Here is a 27,344-nt window from a genome sequence, read left to right on the forward strand (position 1 = left end):
GCAGCCCGCTTGAAGGGGGAGGGCGCGGGGTTTCGGCCAATCAGCAGCGAAGAGCTTCCCAATCGCCGCCAATCAGAAGTGCTGGTTTCCAAAACAAGTGTGAGGAGCCAATGAGAAGGCCGGCAGTGCCAGCGCGCCGGCCAATCGCGTCCGCCCGCCCGCAGGCTGCAGCCGCGGCCTCCCAGCAGCAGGGGGCGCGCTGCGGCGCGGGGGGAGGCGCCGCCGCTGCTGCCGCCGCTCGCCGCGCCCCGGCTGGCTGGCTCCGCCTTCCGCGGCGCTGCGCTCCCGCGGGCCCGGGACCAGGTAGGGGCTGCGCGGGGGGGTGGGGGCCGCGCTCCGCTGCCCGTGCGCGGCGGGGCCGCCCCACCTGTGGCAGGGGCAGCTGGGCGGCCCCGCCGCCTTTCCGGCCCGTGCGGCGGGGCGGGCGAGCTGTGCCCGGCCCTCCCCGCGCCGCGGGCGCAGCCGCTCCCCGGCGGAGGGTGGGGCCGCTCCGCGCGGCGGGGTCCGCTTGTCTTGTCGCTCCCGGGGGAGCGGAGCGGCCCCTCCGCCGCGGGTGCCTCCCGGCGCGGGGCGCGGCGGGCACGGGCGGCCGGCACCGCGGTCTGTTCCGCTGGAGGAGGTGGCCGGGCCCGGCGGGCGGCCCCGGAGAGCGCTTTCCGCCGGCGCTCGGGAGCCGGGGGGCGCGAACAAAGGCGGCAGCAGGCGGGCCCGGGCCGGCGCCGTGCGGGCGGCGGCTGCGTCGGGGGCTCAGGGAGCGCCGGGGCGTTCGGGGCCCGCTCAGCCCGGCCCGACCCGGGAAAACTGGCGATTGAAGGGCTCTCCTGTTGCTTCGCGACTGGAACAAAACGGCGTTTGACAGGAGAGGCGGAGAGCGAGGCGCTGGCAGCGGCCGGGCCGGGGCGGGACGGTGTCCGTGCCCGTCCCGGTGCTGCCTCCCGGGGCGCGAGTGCCGAGTTCTCGGGCTTTTAGCGCTGAGAAGTGCTCGCTAAAACTGCGCTGTACTTCATCCAGCTGAAGGGAACAGCAGAGCCTGTTCTCAGTTTCTGTAATTTGCCAGGATAGCGTCCTCGGTTGGGCAGCACTGTCGCTGTTTGTTTCAGAAAGTCATAACTATTACAGGAAGTAAAAAATCAAAACAAAAAAGGCTGTCAATTGCAGTCATCAAAGCCGATTGCCAAAGCTTATTTTAGTGTGCGTTCTGGGTTTATCGATAAGATGCTGGATCTTCAGCTTGAAATCTGGATCTGTTCTTTACTAAAAGATCTAAGGGAACCATACACGAAAATCTTCCAGCCCCACTCCTTAATTTCCTAGGGAAATGAAGCAACTTTACAAAGCATCTTTGTTCTCTCCTGTTTCTTTCATGGATTAAAAAAAAAAAAAAAAGGGAAAGTTATAAAAATGGAAAACAAACCTTGAACTGTATCGTACCGTTTGGTGGGCAGGGAACAAATGGGAGGAGCTGCAACTAAATACTTTAGGTAAATAAAGAATGTGTAATGAGTAGATGTTAAACTGGCTGTATTTTCTGTTCCATGTGTTTTATTTAGATCTTTCACTTTGACAACAGGTTCGTTAATCTTGACAGTAATAAAATCTGAAACAATTGTTTGTGTTACTATGTGGCTTTTTCAAGTGACAGAGTTGTGTGGCTAACTGGAAGTGCTGGGTTAAGCGGAGGAATTAACTCCAAACTATAGACAAGTGTGTTGTGCTCTGTTTCTCGTGAGCATGTTACAGGTTTGAAATGTCTACTGTAGTGTACCAGTAATGAATATGCATTAATATTAAACATTTTATGTGTTTGCTGTGTGAGGATAGTATTTCTAAAAGGTTTGGTATTAAGATTTCTATTTTCCACTTCATATCTTGATGCTAGTCCAAATCTGTTGAGCAGTTTACAATCTCTGTATGGCATGCTTTAATTTGCATAGTAGTGTATTATTTGTAATTATTAATTTAAACTGTCCAGTGGATAGGATGAGGATTAAAATTGCTTTGGGTCAGGATTATTGTATGTTGAGCTTGATGTCCAGATTCTTGGCTGGGTTGGAACTGGGGGTAATGGAGGGGTTTGGTTGGTGTCATCTCTAGGAAGCAGTTAGGGTATAGCTGTACCTCTGACACTTCCTTTTTTCGCTTGTGTCTTTTGAGATAGGGGCCTGTTTTCTTGTGCCCCTGGGGTGGGATTTGCACATCTGTAGGTTTTTGGATCCACATGCCTGAGCATGTCATGCTTACTGCTGCTGCTGGTGCAAGAGGCAGTAACAGAGATGGGCTTTTGCTTTTTACAGGAGAAAGGTATTTATGCTGCCTGTTTTTTAATCATATATTCACTCCTACTGTTCTGTTTCAGTATTCCCCATTCTTTTTACAGTATTCCCTTTATTCTAGGATCCAGGATGCAAATTCTCTCTTCAGGACTATGGTTTTCCTATATGGAAACACGGGTGAACTGCTAACATTTTGAATTTTATTCACAGACTTCTGGTTTTTTAACTTCTGCTTGCTGATCAAAGTTTTGACATATGAGGGTGTAGATTATGGGTTAATTTTTGACTGAGTTTCTTTAATATTTTGAGCTTGCTACCTTCTCTCCTGTGTCATAATGAGGGGGAGAAGGCTGATGCTAGCATACAAAAGTGATCCCTTTGCTCAGTGTAATTTTCACTAGATTTGCAGCTCAGTCAGGGTTTGTAATTCAGCTGAACCACAGAGGCTGGTGAGATCTATCAGCAGCAATCGTGATAAAATTTTCAATGTGCTTTGTACTGTACAGAGATCCAATTTGAGATTCTTGCAGCCCAGTAATTTCATTAATAGTGAACTCTGCATGACAAGAGGATATGCTTCTGTATCTTTGAAGAACACATCTGTATGTGCTTTTATCTAACTAGACTGAGTATTTAGGGTTTAGCTCTGGAGAGGAAGTGCAGTGAGGATCACTGACTTGGAAATTGTTTTCAGTGTCTAGGCCTGAAGGTGCAGAGAATGCTTAATTGAAGTATTTATAACAGCTGGAACTAGTAATGTCAATGACAAGCAATAACAGAATTACTTGGTCAGCTGAAAGTTGTTAATTTCCAGTGGTATTATTTCTTGTCCCCAAATCTACAGACTGATATTTTTATTTTTCAAAGCTTGCTGATATTAGAGGTCATGGTGGGAAGTGAGATGAAAAGTGGACCTTGGAGTGCTGCCATTTGTTTGCTTAGTGACCTTAAGAAAATTACTCAGTTTCTTATGGCTCATTTTACAAAACATATTGAAGTAGGACTAAATCTAAATTACTTGAAATGGTGCAGACTTCATACGTTTGTGTAAGATGCTTTGGAAAGGTTTGTAAACATTATTAGAGCTGAAATATCTTCAGACTCTTTCATTATTCCAAATCATTTGGAGAAAGTGGGGTATGTTCTTCAGCCAGTGTCTATTCTCAGCTGGGATTTTTTTCTTTCACTGGAGGTTAATTTTTGTTTTTATTCTACTTTTCATTCTTCTATCACTGATGTGAAATTGTAACCTGGCACAAAATACTGGCTTCTTTAGCGTAGTTTCAAGACTAGCAGAAATGCAGGGTTTTGCTTTTGCAAACTATCAATTCCTACAAAAAAGTAATTTTCTTTACAAGCTAAAGCCTTTTTCTGAATCAAATGAAATTTCTGAATTTTTAAAAAATAAGTTGTGTTCTTACATTGCAATTAGTCATAACTGTATGCAGCTGTGAAAACCATACTTCAAACAGCCTTGTCTTGAAGGTTCTACACATTTTTTTTAATCTGTTTAACTTGAATATTTGTAAATCCACTAAAAGAAGGACATTAAAAATTTGTCACTGATTCAGGCTACTTAAATAGGAGTTAAATGTCAAGTTGATGTTGGAATTACAGTAAAGTAATTCTGTCTTTCACATGAAGTAGGTAGTCTTTTCTACTAGTAAAGTTCCCAAGACTTTCACCCTGGTCAACTAGAAGATATTATTAAAGCTGTAGTATTTTGCTTCTAATTACACCTTGGCATTGGGTAATGATGAAAGACTCTAGAATTAGATTTAATGGTAGTTTTCTAATCAGTTTGGATTTTATTAGTTAGTATTACCAGGGTCTTGAGTTTATTTTTACTTCAACAAACAAATAAAATAAGTAAAAAGCTATTAAAGGGGGACAGTGTGGGACCTTAGCATGGTGGTAACGCATGCAAGCCGTGCTTGAAGTTTGGTTTCGTTTCACTAACATGACTCTGCATGATCTAGAGTAAGTAATTGGAAAACCAAAAGTAGAAATGGGAAGAAAGGTTTTCTGTGGAAATATTGTGTAACTGGGCATTGATGGAAGGGGTGCTGGATCTGACCTGGGGCTTCTGTCTCTCTTTCTGTGGCACTTCAGTGTTTTTTCTGAAGTTTATTCAGAGAGTATTCTCTGTGGTGCAGAATAATTTTTGTATGATGGAGCTGGTGTTGACATGAGACTGGATCTTGGTCTAAAAGCAAACTGCTATGTATTAACAACCATTTATCTTTCTTCCTTTTTGAGGAGTGTCATATCCGAAAAGTGAATGTTCAGGATAACATGTCAAATGTGTCGGAAGAGAGAAGCACTAGACAACAGGACATTAAGAAAGGACTCCAGTTTATAGAGTATGATTTTGTGGTTTTATTCTTGTATGTTTATATATATGGATATGGATGGGTAGCTCTGTGAAAATCCTTTTAATATATCACCAGTGGAGGAAGAAGGAGGACCCATGTTTCTCCTCAGAGTATTTGTTAACACTGCCATGGAAATGGAGACCAGTCTTACAGAAAAGGCAGAACCTCTCTTTGTTCCCAAATGGCGCAGATCGGATGTGGGAGGCTATTCCTTTTCTACCTTTCAGAAAAATCAGCACTGAATTTTTTTGGTGGGTGGAGAGTCCACCTTACACTTAGGTTACTACAGGAAGGGATGGATTTGCTCACTACTGCCTAAATGTTTCAGTTCTCTGGAGCAACAATTTAACCTAATGAAAAATCATGTGAGTAGTTAATTTCCATTTGGATCAAGGACAAACTCTTCTTTAAGAGATCCTGGCTAGCTTTAAATGCTTGTGAAATTTCACACAAGTTCATTGTTTGCATAAGGTATTCTTAAAAAAAAAAAAAGCCAACAAAAAACCTCCTGCCCTTTAAAAAAATATTTAGATATTCAGATGATATACATGGAAAGGGAAAGGGCTCCTGTTCTTCTTCCTGAAAAGTTAGAAGTAAATACCTCAGTTCTGTGAGAGAAAATCTCTGCTGCATGTTATACAGAACAACCCTTAAAATTCCTGTAGTGTCATTGGTATGACTTAATTAAAATGGATGTGTTCTTTTGATAATTTGTCATTTTGTAATGTGTGCAAGAAGACTGCAGTTCTCCTCCTGTATAATCTGTTTCTGTACAGTGGAGGAGAGGAAGGAAATTGTTTTTAAACAACATTGAGGTTTTAAACTCAAAGCATTCAAAACATTAGTATGTTTTGAACAGCAGAATTAAGGCTGGCTGTGTAGCTTTAAATGAAAATGATTCATTAGTAATAAGAAAACAGTTACTTAATCAAAACTGATCTGCAGCACTCCCGCCTTGTTTGTTGCAGGCAATAGACAATATTTAGTGATTTGTCTGTTGCAGCAAGACTGCTCAGAGTAAGAAACAGTATTCTACAATGGGATGGTCTTTTAAGCAATATGCTTAAGTACATCTTGTAATTTCTTTTTCTAGGTCTACTTTGCCCTATCCAGGGACACAAGAGCAGTATGAGGTAATGAAATTACTTTTGCATTGCCAGAAGGGTTTTTAGCACGGACGTATCTTATTATATTTATTCTTGTTTTTAATCATCGTTTAAGTAATGATATAACATGAATAGTAATTTACAGTATTGGAACAAGGGGGCTACTTACATTGTGATACAGGTATTCGGATATTTGGATGCCAGGAATTTGCTCACATAGCAGTTTAGATTAACTCATTCTCTACTGATGTTAGGAATGAATTTGGGGCATTCACGGAATAGAAGAATGTGCTATTCTGAGTAAAGTTTAGAGTAGCACAGCAAAAGTGAGATACAAGTACCTCAGTGATATAAGTCTTCATAACGTTTTGTTTCTGTACATGTTATATTACTTGGCATGATTTGTTACTTATTTTCAGACTAGTCTTTTTAGCATTTTTATCCTATGGTAAATTGTTTAATTTGGTTTAATAACAGATAAAAATGCGGTCATTGACAGTTTAGTATTTTTTGCTCTGCAAAAGCAACCTTTGTGTACTGTTGGTTTGCCAGTTGCTATGGCTGCTACTTGCTAAAAGAATGTAGGGAGTGTGTATATATATATGTATGTCTTTTTTAAGTTACTTGAACAATGTAATTCTTTTAACAGTAGTTAAGCCTCTCTTTTAATTACGTGTATCATGGTGTTGAATATTAGAGGTTGTCTTGGAAAAATCTCAGAAGAAAAAACACTAATAGAGACAAAAATTTAGCCTTTCATTGTGGTTCCGTGAATCTAGGAGGATAAATTTTCTGTTTTAAAATGCATCTGGAAGTATGAAAGATAAACAACAAAACTGCTGTTGATGAGTGTTTCTTTTCTTTGTTCCAGTTATTTATACGAGAGCTGGTTCGAAATCTTTTTAATGAAGGGAATGATGTATATCGGGAAGGGGATTGGAGAGGATCACTGAGTCACTATACAGAAGCTATAAACATAGCTGATTATGCTAATTCTGAAGAAATCCACGTTTCTGATGATATTTTAGAGAAGCTGCACGTGAACAGGATAGCATGTTTTTCAAATATGGTAAGCTTCTATTTGAACAGTAGGATTTCTCAAGAACAATGCCCTAACAGTGTGTGAAGACATGGAAAACTTCCTAGTGAGGGAAAAGCTCTTTGTGTTGGTTTGAGAATTGGCGTATTTCAGATAATTGTTTTGGCATATTCTTTAATCTCTTCTTTTTATAATTATAATCATAGGGATATTTTTAGTAACTAATAGTAAAGTATTAACATAACAGAGTCATACTAGGCTTGGATTTTGATGTAACTGTATTTTTTCTCATTTATACTGCTGATTGCACCCAAGTCTGCTGCTTTTTCTGTGGAATAAGATGGCTCTTGTGAAAGAGCTGAATTGTTTTCCTAACTAATACCAGGTTTTACATGAGTGATTTCCTTACTTCTTTTTAGTTGTGTAAGTTGGTGACCTAGCAAAACTTACACGTTCGTTATGCAGCAGCCTTGGTGAATGCTTTGGGGTTTTTCAATACCTTCATCTAATACAGCTTAAATTTGGTGTTTGAATTATAATAGATATGAGTAGTGCTTTTTAAAAATTATTTTTCCCATTTTTTCTCCTTGTAGGGATTGCATGAAAAAGTTCTAGAAGACTGTGAGATAGCATTAAGATTGAATGAAAACAATTTCAGAGCTCTCTATCGGAAAGCAAAAGCTTTGAGTGAACTGGGAAGGTACAAGAAAGCATATGATGCTGTAGCAAAATGTTCTCTTGCTGTGCCACAGGTAGGTAAATTATACATTGATGGTTGTTTTTAAAGATTTAATACAGAAAACATGTACTTACATCAAAACCATTGAAGGTTTTTTTGTTGGTTTGGTTTGTTGGTTTTTTTGGTGGAGTAAAAGTACTTTTTATTCCAAGACTGATAGCAGAGATTACAGTCCCCAGGCTCAGTTTGTGTTAACTTTCAGAAAAAAAAAAGTCACTCTGCAGTAGGGATCAAGTTCCATAAACATTTGCAATAAACACTAGATCCACTGAATTACTTAATTAAAATTCTCTACAGTCAGAAGTATACTCACAACATAAGAGAAAAATATTCTTACCTGTGCTTTGTCTTCCATCTGAATCACTTACTCTGCACCTCTAATTTTAGGCTGTATCTATATTAAAAAGCAGTATGTGGTAGGATAGGAGAGGATCTGTAGGCTGAAATGCTGGTCCTGAGGATCTGGTTTCCATGGTTGTTTATGGTTCTTCAGTTTTGTCAATTTTCTGCTTTTTTAAAAATTCCAGATACTAGAGAAATTTTGCTTGTGGGTAGCTGTACGTCAGTGTTAGCTTGCAGTTCCCTGTCTTTGTGAAGGAATAAAGATACGTTTTGACATCCTGCATATAGGGATCTCATAGAATTTTGAGTGAGATGTAAGCAGATGTCTTGACTAGATGAAAATGCATATAAATGATGAAATTTTATTTATCTTTTAGGATGAAAGTGTGATTAAGCTTACCCAAGAATTAGCTCAAAAACTGGGATTAAAAATAAGGAAAGCATATGTAAGAGCAAAGGTAAGACATTATTTAACATTTTACGTTGAGACGTCCCTCTCTTGATGCCAATTTGATACGTAATGAAGATATCTTTCCATTGCAGCCACCTTCTTCAAATTCAGTTTCTAGTGATGCATCAACTCAGGTAAGGTTCCAAGCTGACTTTAGAGAACAGGGAATAATTGTTTCATCATTTCACAATGATGAAGTCAAAATGGTGCAAGTGACATTTTATGTAAGATGCTGTTATTTTGGACTTCAGCGTTCTGTTTTCAGTTGATACTCATGTTTAGTTTTGCTCTATATTTATGGCAGATTAGGATACAAGATTATCATTCAAGTTGTCTTTGTAGAATAAATGTTAGCTAAAACATTAAATCCAGTGCAATTAATGTATTTACTTTCCATGTCTTGAGGCAAGGATATAGTTAATGTGCTTAGTTTTTCATTTAATTGTGTCAACAGTTATCAAAGTGAAGGGTGCTGGGATAAAATCCCCCTTAATTTATGCATTTATCCAAATTTGACCTTCACTAGCAGCTGAGCTGGCACTAATCTTGCTATTTCTAATGTGTCTGAATAGCAATACTGAAAAGGAAATCATCATTATTTTAAAGACCTTTTTTCATGGGAATGTAGACAATTTAGATGTAAATGAATGAAGGAAATTTAGGAACAGCTCATTTAAGAGATACTATTTTGACTTTCATTCCCTGAAGTATAACTCTCACTTTGGTTGGTTGGTTGGTTGCAGATTTTTTCTGATATCATGAGTGGATTTCAGGCTGCAAATGCTTTACCTAAAAAAATACTTGACCTTTAAATTCTGTTACATTTCATGAATTTCAAATTTTATAAAACCTAAATCTGAGGGCTTACATTCTTGGTCTGTAGTTATGTATTTGAAAAATTTGAATGACTCTTCTGCAAAATGCTGAGAGGTATTTTTTTCTCACTTACAGAATTCTTCTTCTGTAGAAGATATTGAGTTAGGTGAGTCTTGTTGTGTTACAGTATTAATGCTAGGAAGCTAGATGTGCCATGTATCTCTCATATTTGTTATAAAATTTCTTAAGAAAATTCATCTTGTCATTTGAAAGATCTGTGCTAGAAAGTCCAGTCTGTTTATCTCTCAAATTACATATATAATTAGTTAAGCAGATTTCCTTTTGGTCTCCTCAACTTCATATAATTGTAACTGCTCCTATCATAGAGTCATAGAATGGTTTGGGTTGGAAGGGACCTTAAAGATCTTCTAGTTCCAATCCCCCTGCATGGGCAGGGACACCTCCCACTAGATCAAATTTCTCAAAGCCCCATCCAACCTGCCCTTGAACATTTCCATGACTGGGGCTTCCACGATGTCCCTGGGCAACTTGTTCCAGTGTCTCACCACGCTCGTAGTGAAGAGTTTCTTCCTAATGTCTAGCCTAAATCTCCTCTCTTCCAGTTTAAAGCCATTACCCTTTGTTCTCTTTACATTTGAAAAATAAGGAGGGGAGAATATGCCACAGATTGGTAAAGTGTAAGGTCTGTGACTTTGCCTGTCTCTTTTAGTTTGACTAGTATATAAACACTGTGATACAGGTACACATGAACTGGAAGTTAGTAGAAGCTGAAGACATTCAGTGATGCTGTACTCAAGCATTCTTCATGTTTCTCCACACCCTCACCCCCCCATAGTTAGGGTGCAAGTTATGCAATATATTTTTACATCTTTGAACAAAAGTTCCAGTCATTCCCATCTTCTCTGTTTCAGATTTATCAGACCAGAAGCCAGAGATGATTTGTGCTGCTTCATCATCAAACTTTGTTCCTGAGGTGTCCAAAGGATCATCAGTACCTGTACCATCTTTACCTGCTGTTATGCCTCTTCAAGTGGAAAAGGTTTCTTTGCCTTCTGCAGTGTTAGCAAATGGAGGGAATGTTTCTTTCCCTATGCCAGAAGCATGTTTAGATTGTGGAGATGGAGATATAATTATTGGGGAAGAACTTGATGAATTACTTGATTCTGTGCCTGATCCAGATGAAAGCGTAATGGTAAGACTTGTTTGTTTGTTTTCATTCTCAGAAGACTGTCCTTATGGGTGGAGAGAGGAGAGGTTTTTGGGCCAACAGGGAGGAGGGAGGGAAACTCCTTAACAAAGGTGTATGGAAGGGTATGTTGTTATTTTCTACAGGGGCGGGGGGGGAAGAGGCATAAAGGTGATCTGGCCTTTGCAGACCATGGTAACATTTGCTTGTAGCTGAGGATTTATTTCAAAGCTAACTTCTAACTGTTTACTGAAGTATGAATTATATTCTCTTTTATTTAGAAAAAATTATGGAGATTTTTTGACTCTTTGTATGCTTCCCTATTGTCTTATGTTTTTAACATGATTTGGAAATTGAGGTTTGATCTAATTCATAAAATATCCGTGTCTGTTAATAAGTTAATAAACTTCAGCTAACCGAACCTTTACAGTGCTTGGTTCCTTGCATTAGGGTATTTCTTAGGGTTTGATTATTGTAGTTCTCAAAGTGTACTGTGGCTCTTACTGTGCCTTTTATTTTTGTTTTTCAGTAGGTTTATAAGACCTTTGCAAAAACTTTACTAAAATACTGTTGTAGGTTGTGTTCTTAAGAATTTTTTTTGCTTTGTGTGAACATTCCTTTTCAAATTTCTTTTTTTTCCAGCAAACTACAGGAGCCAGAGGGCCTGTTCCTGCAGGAGGTGTAGCTCCTAGTGTACCTTTCTCTGCCTCTTTGTTGGGGACACTGCCTGTTAGCACAGGATTTGTTCCTTCAGCTTCTCTTTCAGAAATCTTTTCACAGCCTTTGGCTTCTTCACTGGAAAATTTTTGTTCACCATTAAGCACTTTTTCAATCAGTGACCCAAAAAGAGGTAGGAAATTAGTCTTAATATTTGACCTTTTATAATGAGAGTGAGTTGTACATGAGCCAACTGGCTTCTCTTTTTAACAAATAAGTTTTCAGAGCTGTTCAGTAGTATTTAACACTTGCATGGCATTTGATCTGTGGAACAGATCCTGGTCTGTGAACAGGAGATAGACCTGTGGCCATGGACACATGGCTGGAGCACCTCTCCTATGAAGACAGTCTGAGAGAGTTGGGGCTGTTCAGCCTGGAGAAGGCTCTGGGGAGACCTTAGAGCACCCTCCAGTGCCTGAAAGGGCTACAGGGAAAGTTGGGGAGAGAGACTTTATTCAAGGGCAAGTACTGATAGGATGAGGGGTAGTGGCTTAAAACTGAAATACAGTACAATTAGATTAAACATTAGGAAGAAAATACACAGTGAGAGTGGTGAGACACTGGAACAGGCTGGCCAGGGAAGCTATGGATGCCCCATCCCTGGAAGTGTTGAAGGCCAGGATGGATAGGGCTTGGAGTAACCTAGTGTAGTGCTCGTGGCAGGGGAATTGAACCTAGATGATCTTTAATATCCTTTCCAACCCAAACCATTCCATAATTTTGCAAAAAACAAGAATTCTGAAAGCCTAACATAACTGTGTACTCTGAAATGATACCAAATTATGTGCTTAGAACTCTAGGGACTATGTTTATGTAGTGAAATTAGGTATGTGAAATAAGTTACAAACAGGCAGTGAACTAGAAAATACAAACTATTTTCTCTAATTAGCAATGCTACAGGAGCATGCTCTCTTTAGAATGAAGCCAAATGTACAAAAGAGAATTAAAAATAGAGGAATCATATTAACTGTATTTCATCTCCTCAAGTTTAATAGTCAAGAATTGCTTATCTGGCTACCCTTTTTGTACTGCACAAGCATCTTCATGTTGGGGCAGTATATGCCTGTGAAGCTACTTCTGATGTTAATTGGACATTCTAAAGGAGGTGATGACCTAGTAATTTTTCAGCTCAGGTATTTACAAGGGGCTTGAGAATAATCATAGCAAACAAAACAAAACCCTCAGTGTTTGTCAAAAAATGAAACCTTTGATACTTTTGCTTCTCAGGAATGATAAATACTTTTTTGTGTAGGATGTTTTGGGGAACTTAATTAAAACTTATTTTTATTCCTTTAGACCTTGCAAGTTCAACTTCTAGGGATGGAACACCAGCACTAAGCAGCAGTAATTCCCCATTATTTGTAAGTGGTTTTCATCTTTCCCATCAGTTCAACTGCTACTGCCTTGAAAGCTTAACATAGATGTTAATTTTTAGAGTAGAGATTTCTGTTTTTAAAAAATGGGACTTTTACCATTAAAATATTACTCTGGCTTGGAAAACAGTGGTACAGTAGCTCACAGCCATAGTAATTGAACACAAGAAAATATTTACAAAGTACAAAAATTACAAAATACAAGGTAACCCACGTAAGAGAGAGAAAATCTCTTACCATTAGAATGCCAACTGTGAGGAATCCTGAAGAGCTGTCCTAGTACAGGAACAGACCAGAAATCACCATGTGTCTGAGGATCCATCTGGTCTCGATGTTCTGGTCATGCTGTGTATTTTCAATCATGCAGCTGGCCACTGGTTGTGTGGGGAAGGGTGGAATGAAGATTTGCATCCTAATGAGCCATGATGGAATCGTAGTTAGCCTGGCAAGCCCTGTTTTTTCTCCTTTTACCTGGTTGGGTCTTGTTAGACCCTTAGTCTGTTCTGGATGTACAGCTTTTGCAAAACCTCATGTCCCCTTCTTAGATATGTGCTTAAGTTTCTATTGTGTTTTGTTTTTTTCGTGTGTAGTCTTACGCTTCAAAGAATAATTACAGTAGGTTAAATTTTAATTGTAGACAAATTACATTATATGTATCAAGGAAAATGTGCTTTCTTCCAACAGGTAAATGGCCCTAGTAGTTTGTTTGGTTCCGAAAATTATGTGGGAATTGCAGGCCAAGCTAGAAATGATTTTTCAAATGTTTTTAGCAGTGCAACTGCTAATATACCTGTATCTTCAGCACTTGTGGGAAGAAACCCGTTAGAAGGGACACATGAGCTAAGACAGGCCTGCCAGTTATGCTTTGTCAAAAAAGGTAAGGGACTTTGGACTCCACTGGTTTGATTTTTAAAAAATTAAAAGCATACATCTAAAAGTTTAGTGTTCATAAGTTAAGATACTGTTGGCTTCTAAGCAGTGTAAATCCAGTCTTGTTCTTTGCAGCTGTAGTAGGATCTTATGATTAAGGAACTGGTAAAATGTTTCAACAACTATTTTATCATCTTTCTGTCCTAGTAGATTCTTGATACCTTAAGCCACCACAATCACCACACGCTTTCCCCAACCTGTAGGTTTACTGTGGAAGGTCGTTCACATTCTGTATTCACTTTCCTCCCAACACCCAGGGTTCTGTGAAGAATGACACCTTTGCTCAAGACTAAAAAAAAACTTGCAATACTCTCTCTGATTGGCCATGGGGAATTGAACTGCAGTTCAAAGTACCTGGTAACCTTCACATCCCATCTGTTTTATTGTTCTTTCAAACTAATTCTAAATCATAATCCTGAGGCTTCGAAAACCTGAGTAATAATTAACTCCACTGTATTGACTCAAAGAATCTTAACCAGTATTGGGCTTTAATATAACTAATCTTCTAGGCCTGAGCTGTTGCCATTAAACAGAGCCATATTTTAGAGACAATAGCTTTTTTTAAGACTAATCTTAAAAAAGAAGCATTGTGTTTCGTGTTATAGATATTTGATATTGATGTACTAATAAAGAATTGTATGGAGACATTTAGGGGATGAACTTTTATAGTAGTTTAAAATTATTTTTACAAGAAAAATCCATGATGTGTTTGAAAAAACATAAAACACATTCTGTTAAAAGCAGGAGCTATAAAATAGTGGTAGGAAGGTCTCGGCATGTTCTTAGCTTCATGTTTTTTATGAAAGCATCATTTTTCTTCTGTTTCTTTGCATCTCTGTCAAAGCCTTGAAGTGTTTCCTGCTTTTACTACCTACTTTTGAAATTGTGCTCTTCCCTCAGCTTCTTGTCCAGGGAAACTGGGTCACACTCTGGTTTTTGTAGTCCCTTAAATAGCAAAATTCACTTGAGTGTTGCTTGTCTTCAGACTCTCTCCCTGATTTTTTCATTTTGGTGGTAATGTAATCTTTACCTTAGTATCATCCTAGGGACACAGTTTAAAGCTAGACATGTTTTCGTTTCCAAAATCCCAAAGTCTTGGGATTGTCATGTATATTTTTGGCACATGTGTACTTCTTACTTGGAATGTAACGTCTCTGAAAATTGTAGCTGCTCTAATACAATAAAAGTTGAAGGTTAAGAGAGCCATTTACTGATCGTTGGAATTCATCTGCATTGACTTGTTAAAAATTAAATATTTAAACTTTAAATTACTGTTTTAGAAAGGTATACTTTGGAATTTTAAGAGACACAGCAGTTTGTTGCTGTACCAAAGTAATTTTAAGCTTGTAACACAGCATCCCTCCCCAAAGAACTTCTGGTTTTTTTCCTCAGCAAGACTGGTCCTTTTGTAAGTATTCAGTTTTTTTCTTTTTCTCAATGTGTCTGTTTAATGGATTTTGGTTCTTCAGAGCTGCTGGTGCAAGTAGGAAATTCCATAAAATGTGTTTGTCTTCTTTGTTTTGGGCTTATGTCCCAGGCTATGTATGGAAACATTAAAAGTATGTGTCAATTTCTGCAAATATAAGCAATTTTCCATGTTTGTTTCAGGTCCTAAATTACTGGATTATGCTTACCATCCCAGTTTAGAACATAAATGTAAGAAAGATATTCTAATTGGCAGAATAAAAAACTCTGAAGATAAATCATGGAAAAAAATACGTCCCAGACCAACAAAGACACAGTATGTGGGTCCATATTATATATGTAAAGGTATGTGTAACAGGTAGTAAAATGTTAATGTCTGCACTCAAATTAATATGTTTTAGCTTTTCCACAGCGAAGTAGGGAGTTTTCATTCTTGCTCATGGAAAGTGAGGGAAGTTCACTGAGTTGTTTATATTTTCAAAGGCTGTAAGGAGAAACATATTTTGACCATTGATTTGATTATTCAGAGAACAGGGACTGTACTTCTGCACTGTTTTTCATCATGAATAACTTTGCTTCCAGGTGCCATAATTTATATCCCTACTTTTGCTTCATTTTATTGTATCACTCCATGCTACTCCCATTTCTCTTCTTTTCCTATGAATTGTGCATGTGGTACTGATTACTAGGGAAAGGCATGGGAGTATTTCTCTTCCTGTTTCTGATATTCTGCAACATGTTTTGGTGCATTTGTGTTGCTGTTTGGCCAGCCAGTAGAGGTGACAGAGCTCACTCCTGAAGGGTGGAGCCTGCTCTCTGACTAGAACAGGTCTGTCAGCATGCACCCACCTTCTCGTCACCAGTTGGTGTGTTCTGGCAAGGAGATGGTTTGGGCTGGGAGGGACATGAAGCACAGCTTTGTCTGCTGTTTGTAGGTTAGTGAAATAACTGGTCTGACTGTTAGACAGACTTGGAGTGTTCTGTTGCTCTGAAAACAGTGTTTCTGGGCTGTTACTATTCAAAAGAACAAAAAAGCATTCTTGTTGGACTTTTGCAGTGTGAACCTCAATTTCTGATGTAAGCAAGGTAACTCGTGGATTAATTAACAGCTATGTCTGACTGTATTTAAGCAAAGGGTGTTCTGGATTCTCGGCACTGTTGCCTTAGACTAGAAGAGGACAGTTGATGGGGGGCGTGTGTCAGCCTTTCTGAGAAGTTATACATTTTCAGCAAGTCATTCAGAGTGAGGTGTTGCTTCTGTCTGCTGGACTTAAGTGACCCACTTAGAACAGATGTAGCTTAAAAATATTTGAAGTGCAAGTAGTGGAAGTTTTACGATTAATTTCCAACAGAAGTTGTGTAAAAATGATGCAGTGTTCAATGTTACAATTTCAGATGTTGCTGCTGAAGAGGAATGCAGATACCCAGGTCACTGCACCTTTGCATATTGCCAGGAGGAGATAGATGTGTGGACACTGGAGCGCAAAGGAGCCTTTAGTCGAGAAGCTCTTTTTGGAGGAAATGGAAAGATCAACTTGACTGTGTCTCGACTTCTTCAAGAGCATCATGGATTATTTATGTTTCTTTGTGAGGTACTGCTATATTTCTAATGATGCAATAACAATTATAATAGATAACAAAATCACCTGGAAAGAAATGCTTTGGTTCATAAATGACTATTTTGTTAATTTCAAAACAGAGGTTCAGTAATAATCTGGCTAAGGTTTAGGTTGGAGACTACTTGAAGTCTCTGTTTAAAGTCTTTAAGGTAAGGTATATTAAAAAAGGTATAAAATATGTATTCTATAATTACCTGTTTTTGTATTCCAGAAATGTTTTGATCACAAACCCAGAATAATAAGCAAAAGGAACAAGGATAACTCATCTTCTTGTTCTCACCCTGCTATGCATGACTTTGAAGATAACAAGTACGTCTGAAATACCAGCTCTTTAAATTTCAAATTAAAAGCAAAGGTTTCAGGGCATTTTTTAATCTTGACTTTCTCAACTGTTGATTAAATTCTGTTCCTTGCTAACTGACTGTTATGATTTGGTGGTATTGGTAAGACAAACTAACTCAGCAAGGTTTGTCTCATAACTAAATTGAAAGTGAAATACTTATTTATCAATTCTTTATCAATGCATTCAGAATTGGTGCGTTCACCCTCATGTTTGAGTCTTACTAGCTTTGGTCTCATTTTGTTAATAGCTTATCTACTTGGTAAGCTACATCAATGTAAACAGGTGTGTGATGTTAAATTAATACAGGAATTAAGAAATTGGCTCTTTGGTCTGTTTTGCTGGTTTTGGTGTAGTTTTAACTCAGTCAGTTAAGAATAGGTTTACCCTTATTATGGTGTCTGAAATAGATCATATTCCTTACCAATTCAGTTGATGAAAAATAATGTGAAGAAGGTGTCTTTATTCTTTGAAAGATAACAAAGACTTTATAGTGGCAATTGTGTCAAATCAGTTTTGGAGAATTAATAGACTTAAATTTTTTAATATGATGGAAATACAAGTTGGAGCATTTTAATTGCTCTGTTTGTACTCCACTTCTCTATACTGAGGAAACAGGATAGCTATAAGAGCTAGACTGCTCACTGTGATGCATAAACTCTTTCTTTACTGGTGTTCTTCAAAAGAATAAGTGCTTGTGTTTGTAATTAGATCAGGATATATACTTGAAAGTGGACAAGATAAGCTTTCTCTCTTGGAAACCAGTGATCCAGTTGGATATTCAGTTCAGTAACGCTTTGCAGAAGAGGGACCTGGATTTCATGAGTACTGTCAGTTTACTAAGCCTAAAAATTATAGTAGGTGCTACTTCCTTCTGGAAGCTTTTGTTTTGTTTTCTGATTTCAAGTAGAGAACATTTGAATAAGCTGTGATGAAGGATGGTTATTTTATGTGTTTTTCCACAGATTAACAAAGTCCTTTTAAGGACTATCTAAAACTGACTGTTTTCAAAACAGGTGCCTTGTCCACATTTTGCGAGAGACTATGGTGAAATATTCCAAAATCCGTCCTTTCCAACTTCGTTGTCAGCTTGACCTGTGCAGACATGAGGTGCATTATGGCTGCTTACGAGAGGATAAATGCTTTTATGCCCACAGTCTGGTAGAGCTTAAGGTCTGGATAATGCAAAGGGAAACAGGTAAGTTTGGTAAAATGCTCACTTTACTCCTCATTGTAATGCTGCTTCTTCCTTCTCTCAACTCCCTTCTGAAACTAGCAACTTGGGATCAGTGTGTCCACTTACAAATTGCAGGAATCCTTCATACAGCATGTTCAATAAACACTAATGTAAATATAATTAGAAGTGTCGAGCAGGCTATGAAACTGCTCATTATGCAGATTTTTTTAAATGAAATAAAAGTAGAAGTCTTGAGCATGTATTAAATCTGAGTCAGACTAGATTTGTCATTTTTAAACCTTCAGACTTTGAAAGATCTAGATCATATTTCTTTCTCACAGAGCAAATATTCCAAGAAAATCTTGAAATGTTTTATTTATGCTGTTTGTTTCCCTGCATCCCCCAATACAAGATTAAGTTTTTCTGCAGTTAAGCCTTTCTACAGCTTGTTGCCATTCTAATATTCTTCTATAGTGAGGCAGAAAATAAATCTTTCCAGTCTCTCATTAGTTAACTTTGTTGTTGCTTACACAGCACATTTAGGCTGCTTTTTGCTGATATGGCGTGTTTTTGTTGGTTTCTTTGAGGACAACAATTTTACTACTTCATTCCTAGCTGATAGGTTTTGAATGATTTATCTTTGTAGTTACAGCACATTCCTTGGTCATGAGTTCCAAACTGTCCTTGACATTTTGGATTTTTGCAAGTTGTTGTGCCTTTTTTTTTTATTATTTTAAAGCAATCAAATTGTGAGCAGTAAATAATTTCTACCATGTAACAGTTTCTCATTCTTCCTACCTTGCTCTGTGTGACAGCAGTACTTTACATGTTAAGTAATCATGTTGCATCCTTGTGAGTCACAGAGAAATAAAGGAAATGGGTTGGTGTTTCTGGCATTTTTGCCCCTTTATGCCTGTGATTTATCCTCACCTGTTGTCCCATCTTTGAAGAAAAGGCTCCTTGTTGCTTCAGCTTTCTGTCTAAATTATTTTCCAGGCATACTGAGAGGAGATGTCATACTGACCTGAAAATTTTGGGAGGAAGGAGGTCAAACAGAGAGGGAGGAAGGAGGTCAAACAGGGAGAGACAGGAGATGACTCTTTCTTTGTTTTTTTTCCTGTTCTTTTCCTCTGATGAGCTTTTAGAATTTTTAGTATAAAAGTAAACCAGTTATTTTCTTACCAGCTGCCCCTGCCGAGTCAGGGATTGCAAATACTTACTTTGTCATTTCTACTTTGAAGTAGAGGTTGAGTTCTCCAAGAAACTTGATTTGCCACAGAAGACATATTTTTATTTTATGATGTGTTCACGCTGCCTTCATGCTTTGCCAAAGTCAGTGGAAGCTCAATCTCTGCTCTTGAAATGAAGTTCCCCTTTGAATGGAAGCTGTAGCAAGTAAAGAAATGCTCAGGAAATGCTCAGGAAAGAAACATTTTACTGACCCTCAAATCCAAACACAGATGACAGTCTGTTTGTGTGTAATTAGAGCAGTAAATGTTACAGTGTGTGTGAACACTGCATAACTGCAATAGGAACCTTAGCTAAAGTATATTTTTTTCTGAAATGAAACATAATTAACAGGGCTTGTTTAAAATCTTCATGAAAACAGCAGGGGCAATTTAGTATCTCTCAGTTTGTATTTTGGATAGTTTTTCTGTGGTACATAATACAATGTAGCTTTCTAATTAGGTTTTCATTAAAGGTTTAATACATTAGTTTAAATATTTTAAAATGCATCTTAACATATTTGAGCAATCGGTAATTTAAAAAACTTTTATGTTTGCATTTCAATGTAATGATATATGAAATATTTCTGTTTTGGAGGCCCTCATGAGCTGCTTAGGTATGTGTGTGTATGTTTATGGATGTGAATGTATATCCACACCCATACACTTGAAAGTGTGTATATGTATACGATATCTAAAAATAAAAACAGATGAAAGCTTTGAGGCTTCAGCAGCATTCCAGTTTGAGCATGTCTGAAATTCTACATCAGTCAGAAGTGCTCAACACCTTTTTTCCCTTTCTTTACAGGTATTTCACATGATACTATTGTTCAAGAATCAAAGAAATACTGGCAAAACATGGAAGCCAGTGCACATGGATCACAGGTATTTCCATTTTTCCATTAAATTAATTCTACAGTGACTTTGATGTTAATTCTTTTGTAGGTATATAATGTAGCTTATTTTAGAAAATATTTTTTAATGCTCTCTTCAAATAATCTCTTTCACCATAGGCTTTCCCTGGCTTGCTCCACTTAATGCTAAAATGTCTGCCCTCCTTCTATGTAATTCCCAACTTGCTTTGCTTATCCTGTTATAGGCAGAACATAACACCTAAATAAGATTTCAAAGTCAACTGCCATAGTGCAATTCATTACCTCTTCAATATGTAGGACTTTTGTGTGTTTAGTTGGTACATATTATCACAACTTCTGGGTACGTAAACCTAAGTCAGAAATAATTTACATAAAAATGCGTGTATTAAGAGATGTCAAGTTTGAAATGACAAGCCGAGCTATTACAAGGCATGCAGTGTATTATAAACTTTTCTTGTAGGAGGTAACTCATAATCATGTATGGATTTATTTGCAGATACAAAATACCTTTTATTGTTGTTGTTTTGTTTTTTACTTAAGATCCTTGGGAACCAAATGAAATATGGATCACTTAATTTGAAGATGAAGTTTGTTTGTGGTCAGTGCTGGAGAAATGGTCAAGTTAATGAGCCAGACAGAAACAAAAAATACTGTAGTGCAAAGGCAAGACACCCGTAAGTAAGGGCAAACAGTGAAAATGTTAACTGTTTTGTCAGCCATTTAAAACCTCTTTTGGGAAACTGTTACTGCTTAGGAAAGAGTCATACAAAGAATTTTTAAAATTGTGGTAATAGTAATTGGTAATGAGAAAAACTTTGGCTGCTTGTTCGTTTGCTAATTATCTGTTACGGTAAAGTTTCTGGTAGAATTTACTTAAATCATAGAATGGGAAGGGACCTTAACAGTTCTCTAATTCCAACCTCCTGCCATGGGCAGGGGCACCTCTCACTAGACCAGGTTCCTCCAAGCCTCATCCAGCCTGGCCAGCTTCCCTGGGCAACCTGTTCCAGTGTCTCGCCACCCTCACACTAAAGAATTTCTTCCTGATATTGAATCTACATCTACCCTCTTTTCAGTTTAAAACCATTAACCCTCATCCTATCATATCTCAAATATATGGTGAAAACGTTATTAAAAAAAAAACCTTTCTAGGCTTTTCTGCTTCTGGGTACAGTGTGTCTTTCTTCAATTGTACTTTCTTTCATTGAATACATCTGGTTTTTAGATGGACCAAAGATCGCCGGGTGGTGCTAGTAATGTCTAATGAACGTAAGAAGTGGATGACCATTCGTCCTCTTCCCGCAAAGAAACAAGTGCCTCTGCAGTTTGATGTATGTTAACCTAAAGCTAACGGTTTAGTTAAGGAAATAGGGTGACTGGAAAATCCTAGTAATTGGGCTGGTTTTATCAGTTCTGCAGAAATTCCCATGGGAGTTCATGCAAATATATTAATCGTGTTTCTGCTAATTTCAGCCTTAGAAAAGGACTGATGTCACATTATTACCGAAGCTCTTTCTCATCACTGGGAGTTAATAACTTCTTAAGTGATTTAACTAAGTTCTTACTGTTTCCACTAAATATTTCAGAAAGAGTTAAAAACTTAGCTGTGGTTAGTGATCTGGTAGGAGGCAAAAAGCAGTCATGGTACTTGCTTCCAACAGTTTGCTTCTCTTAACTACAAGATATTATTTTTATTTTAATAAAATAAACATTATTTTATTTTTCATGTGATATAAATGTCTGATTGGGAGGTGAAACACTAGCCAAGAGTGGAAAAAACCCCACATTTTTTACTATCATCCACTTCATATTCATAAGGGTGTCTTTAAAATTCACTTTCCAGTTGTGCAATCATATTGCTTCAGGCAAGAAATGTCAGTATGATGGAAACTGCTCATTTGCTCACAGTCCTGAGGAAAGAGAGATGTGGACCTATATGAAGGAGAACAGCAGTAAGTAGAGGAGTAAATCAAAGATGTTGTGAATATAACTTTTCTGCTTCTCATTCTTGTTCCTCAGTTACTTTTTAATCCACTTTCTTTCACTGTCTTTTGTAGTAAAGCTTGGTGTGGTTTTTAACAATGAAGTAGTTTTTATCTGGTTTTTTAGATGTCTTAGAAATAGCATATTAATCCATGCAGCAATATTGTTTGTTATTTACACAGTAGGATTCTGTTAATAACATATGGGGCAGGATTCACTCCCCAGTGTATTTACTGGGAATTACTATTTTCTTTCTGTTGCTCACGTTATCCTTTTAGAGTGTTACTAAGGAGAAATAATTAAAAGTTGGAAGAAATAAATAACAGAAATTATAATATCATGGTCTGCAAAAAAGCAGATTAAATTTTCCAGCAGCTGTAGCACACTGTATATTAGTACTTTGAAATGCAGGTATTGCTCTGCAGTGGCACAGCTGTTACCTAGTGGCACAGCTGTTATCTGTACTTGTTCAGAAATGTATAATATCTTGCCTCCCCTAGACAGGCAGAATGGGTCTTGGTAAGTAGCTAGAGGTTCATGTTTTTCTTGGTAATACATATATCTTAGAGATGTAGCTGGCTAGGTTGTATCCTTCCTTTTTCCTTCTTACAGTAGGTGGGACAGAAGTATGCTCGCAGACTCAAGTAATTTATTTAGTGTTCTCAATCTCTTGCTTTAATTGCTAATTACTTATTTTAGCTTCTGCTCTCATTAGTTCAAGACTTGGAGCAGTTGTATGACATATGGCTAAAAAGTCAAAAACCAGAAAAAGGAGATGATACAGCTGCTCAGGCCAACAAAGAAAATGGGAAGCAAATTCACATGCCGACGGACTATGCTGAAGTTACGGTGAGTAACCACGGGTGTCTGGCTTGGTTCAGTGGTCAGGGTGAACCAAAACCAGAGGGCTGAATTGCTCTTTACCCTCCTCAACCTTGCTGAGCGGAGATAAAAGGGGAATAAGGAGGAGACTTAAAGGTTGGAAATTGAAACTGGAACAGGTTTACCAGAACCAGAAAAGGGCAGTAGCACATGGGAAGAGGAATAATATATTAAAAACCTGATGGCAGAGATTGGTGTCTGAGAGTCCCTTGCAGCAGGACAGCTTGGATTTGGATTCTGCAGAGCACGTGGTGAGCTGATGGAAAAGCAGGAAGGAGCCTCTCCCTAAGACCACCTAGTGCAGCAGCAGCAGCAAGGAAGAAGGGAGCAGGAAAAAGGGCTGGGTTTTTGCCCCTCCTGGATCCCCCAGGGTCCTAAAGACCCTCTCTCTAGGTCCTCATACAGTACAAAAAAATTAGCCTGGCTCACTCAAACCGTAACAGTGTATCTCTAAATTCACAAATGTGGTTTGGTTTTGTTTGCCTCTTTCCCCCACTCATTCAATAACATAAATTGTTCTTATTTTTTTGGTGCTTCCTTAGATCATAGCTAGCTGCACTAACGGCAAACATTAACTGACACTGTAAAGCAGTTCCTCTGAATCATCTAAGTCCATCTTAAACTTGAGATGATTGTTTAAATAATGTATCTGATTATGTTGGTCCATAAATTGTTTTTTACCTAAAGAAAACATTAAAAATGTATTAGGAGCAGTTCTGTGCTTAAAGTATCTAATTCTCAATGTTTTGTTTTCAAATTTCCTACAAAACAGGTGGATTTTCACTGTTGGATGTGTGGCAAGAACTGTAATAGTGAGAAGCAATGGCAGGGTCACATTTCTTCTGAAAAGCATAAAGAGAAGGTTTTCCACACTGAGGATGATCAAAACTGCTGGCAGTATCGCTTTCCAACTGGATATTTTAGCATTTGTGATAGGTATGTGGGTTTTAAGTTGTCAAAAATGCTGAAAAACTATGGTTCATAGTGAAAATAATTAGGGCAGTTACTGGTTTTGACATAGTGTTTCTAGTATTTCTTCCTTTGCTTACATCTTTTGATAAGAAATCAAGTCATTAACAGTATTTTAACATGTACTGTTAGAACTCAGGGAGTGACAAGGTTCCTAATTGGGGAACTGAATTAATTGCTTGTGTGATGTTAATAAGGGTTGCAAGTTTATTGCAGCCATGTGAAATATGGTTGGTATTATTACAAGTTTACTTGGGCATCTGCATACTAATTACCTGTGGAACACAAGAACAGTACCTAGCTGGACAGTGTTATTGGAGGTATAAGGCAAGTAGAAATGTTGTTAGCATCAAAATAAATTTCTTAAAATCAAGTATGTTTTGTTGAAAATAATTTATGAAAGTGTGGAAGAGAAGTTTCAACAACCCTTGGTTTTCCTCAGCATTGCTTGTTTGTTTTGCTGCTCCTTTTAATCCTTCAAAGCAGCCTGTTACCCTGACTGCAGTAGATTTATTTTTTTTCGTAAATCTGAAGTTCTTTTTCCTGTTGGAAACTTCTTAGAAGGCTAAAAGCTTGGAATCTAAATTCTGGAGTTGAGTCAGTTCACTGGTATGGATACCTTTGTTACTCCGTTTCAAGTTAAACATTTTGAATGCCTTAGGGATCTTGAGAAATTCCACAGTCTATAAAGCAAGTTAGTTTTTGTTTGCAGTCTTTGCATGGAAGCTTATGTGCCCCCTTTGCTAAATGGTTAAGTAACATCCTAAATGTATTTGATGTTTTCAACACTTAACAGGCCTCAGATACGCAGTATAGTGAATACAAACTGGCAGGCTTATGATTTAATACAAAAATAATAGGATAAGTTAGATTCTTAAGTCATACTGAGTATTTAACCCCCAAATTTAGTTTAAGAAGGGTAATTAGTTGGATTTTTTAACAATAGTAGTTCTTTAGCTTAGTGAGTTAAACAATAAGGTAATAATTTACCTGATAATTTGGCCTGAGGAAAAAAGGTTTCAAGCATGAAATGACTCAGTAAAGTAGGAGCATGAAGAATAGAAAGGAGACATCTTTTGTCCTCTATACTTGGCATCTGGGAAAGTAGAATACCATCAAATTCTAAACAGTTAGTATAGTCTTACTTAAAATGTAAATACTCTTCCAATTATTTTTTTTGTCCTCAGTATTTTAGTGTATTTGGAAAAATGTGACCAGAAGGAAAATACCTAGATATAACAGTGATCATGCTAATTCTATGAAAATACTATTTGAAATCTGTCTTAACAGATATATGGCTGGTACTTGCACTGAAGGAAACAACTGTAAATTTGCCCATGGAAATGCTGAGCTCCATGAGTGGGAAGAGCGAAGACAAGTTTTAAGAATGAAGCTCAGCAAAGCAAGAAAAGACCACTTGATTGCTCCCAGTGATAATGACTTTGGAAAATATAGTTTTTTGTTTAAAGATTTAAACTAATACAGAGGTGACACATGTTATCAGCTGGAAGCATAAACCAGAAAATTTGACAATAATAAAAAGCATGTGACAGAAAAGCTGCAGGTTTTCTGCTTTTATTGGCATATATTGTTCCTCCTGAACAGCAAAATGTAGTAATTTAGGGGGATTGAGCAGACCTGTCTATGCTCTCATGAAACAGAGTGGTGATTAAAAAAATCTGAAGTATTATGTGCTTACTCACCTTCTGTTGGACAGAAAGTTAGGAAATAGAAGGGGGGAAAGAGAGGTTATAATGTCTAGGAAGCCCCCTGGTATCAGTCCTTCAGTTGAAAAACTTTAAGGTATTACAAAACAGAATGTTATGGGCTAAGAAGAAAATGATGGATAAAAATTCTTCAGATCTTTTAATGGAGAGGATTTGTTTAAAACAAAGTTTGCTACTTAGCTATATGTAGGTTGCTAAAAAGGATTTTCTTATTAAAGATTTTAAACAAAATAACCATTTAACTACAATATATGTTGAATGGGTATTTTTTCTCTATTTCTATGTTTCAATATAAATTACTGAAAAAGGATCTTGGGAGGAAAAAAAAGTATTAATTTTTGAAAATGAAGTAGTTAAAAATTCTGTTTCTTGGTCTTTGCTGTTTAAATGATGATTTTGAAAGATTACACTTGTATGTCAGTATTGTGTATTATTATATGGACTAATGTTGCCTGTAATAAAGAGAACTTTACACAAAGCTCTTTTCTGCATGTAGCTTCTCAGGACTGAGATTTTGTAAAAATGAACAATTATTTGCATATTAGCAAAAGCTTGAGCACGTGTAGCTAAATATTTAGTAGGTTGGTATTTGTGTCTCCAGCTGCTTGTTTGCAATTTTCTGTATTGTCATTAGCTCATTTCATCACTAATGTAACAAAACTAGCCAACTAACTCATGAAGTAGAAAGGCATTTTGGAGCTAGGCAATGCAGGGACATACAAGTCTTTTGACTTGGGCATGAAGCACCCCCTCAGCTGCAAGGTGGATGGTACTTGAAATTCCATTTCCTGCAGACCACAGGAAATGGAAAATAATTCACAAGCTGAAGTGACTTCTGGCTGATGACAGCCTTTTGACTTTACAGTTCCTGAAGCTTCTGTTGCATTCTGCTTCTCTGCAGATCATGCTTTCAGCTTTCTTAAGTCCTCATTTAGTTATTTTATTTTTTGGGGGTGTTTCGGGGGGGGGGTTTTGTGTTGTTTTGTTGTTGTTTTTTTTAAACCAAGCTTTCAATCCTTCATTCAAAGCAGCTCAAGCTATGTTTATTTTTCTTCCCCATAACTGCCTTCTCTTGAGAGCATTTTTCTCTGTAATTGGCTGACCCCGTGTAATTAGAAGAGCTTGAAGAATGACTTCAGTAGCTTGAATGTAGTCCTTGGCCGTGTGTTGTGTATGTAAAAAGTGTTGAACCAAAGTTCAGTGGTACCCATACACATGACAAAGCTGGATGCTGTCCCTTTCACTCCACAAAATAGAAGCACAATGAGTATTAAAACCATCTTCTGCTTCAGCCAGGGCCAGGGGAACTTGCAAAGTACCTGTTCCTTACAGGCTGGGCTGAGGTACATGAGATAGGATGTTATATGCATATAAAATTAGCTTGGTGCTTGAAATACCACCTGCTGCAAGGCTGATTTTTTTACATTGTTTGTAATAAACTGAGCTTGAAATAGAGTTCTATAGACACTGTTATTCGTGACAAAACCTGATTGTATCGTGTGCCTTTCTGAATTGTTTTCTCAATTTTATGCTTTTATTGTTTGATGTAAATGCTCTGTAAAATATTGGAAGTAATTCCTGACAAAACTAAACATGAAATCCTTGTTCTGTAAGGACGGTGTGAAATCTTTCATGGCTGCGGGGGGGCGATAGTGGCCGGAGGGGCTCGGTCCTGGCAGAAACGGGGGAGCCACTGGGGCATTGCACTGATCTGGGCGAAGGAAGGGGATCTTCACGACGTCCTGCTCAGATC

General features: G+C 38.0%; 1 protein-coding gene across 2 annotated transcripts; it reads left to right on the forward strand.

Moving 5' to 3' along the window:
• Window positions 1-212: 212 nt before the first annotated feature.
• On the forward strand, window positions 213-27,204 carry ZC3H7A (zinc finger CCCH-type containing 7A). 2 transcript variants are annotated; one of them, XM_051632573.1, is made up of 23 exons: window positions 213-303; window positions 4,533-4,636; window positions 5,742-5,781; window positions 6,626-6,823; window positions 7,387-7,545; window positions 8,252-8,332; window positions 8,418-8,459; window positions 9,277-9,307; window positions 10,074-10,354; window positions 10,991-11,198; window positions 12,362-12,426; window positions 13,123-13,315; window positions 14,977-15,138; window positions 16,189-16,385; window positions 16,624-16,721; window positions 17,769-17,950; window positions 19,964-20,040; window positions 20,571-20,704; window positions 21,256-21,361; window positions 21,874-21,982; window positions 22,729-22,862; window positions 23,668-23,831; window positions 25,155-27,204. In XM_051632573.1, the coding sequence occupies exons 2-23, from the start codon at window positions 4,569-4,571 to the stop codon at window positions 25,342-25,344; spliced, it is 2,919 nt and encodes a 972-aa protein (XP_051488533.1). In that variant the 5' UTR covers window positions 213-303; window positions 4,533-4,568; the 3' UTR covers window positions 25,345-27,204. The 2 variants fall into 2 exon arrangements, with proteins under 2 accessions (XP_051488533.1, XP_051488532.1); XM_051632572.1 differs by lacking the exon at window positions 213-303 and adding an exon at window positions 1,386-1,481.
• Window positions 27,205-27,344: the final 140 nt, after the last annotated feature.

This window comes from Apus apus, chromosome 14 (assembly GCF_020740795.1).
Source record: "Apus apus isolate bApuApu2 chromosome 14, bApuApu2.pri.cur, whole genome shotgun sequence".
NCBI classification, from domain to species: domain Eukaryota; kingdom Metazoa; phylum Chordata; class Aves; order Apodiformes; family Apodidae; genus Apus; species Apus apus.

Coding starts and splice junctions, on each gene's coding strand:
- ZC3H7A (XM_051632573.1), top strand. CDS start 4,569: ATGTCAAATGTGTCGGAAGAGAGAAGCACTAGACAACAGGACATTAAG. Junction 5,782..6,625: donor GGACACAAGAGCAGTATGAG/GTAATGAAATTA, acceptor TCTTTGTTCCAG/TTATTTATACGAGAGCTGGT. Junction 6,824..7,386: donor TAGCATGTTTTTCAAATATG/GTAAGCTTCTAT, acceptor TTCTCCTTGTAG/GGATTGCATGAAAAAGTTCT.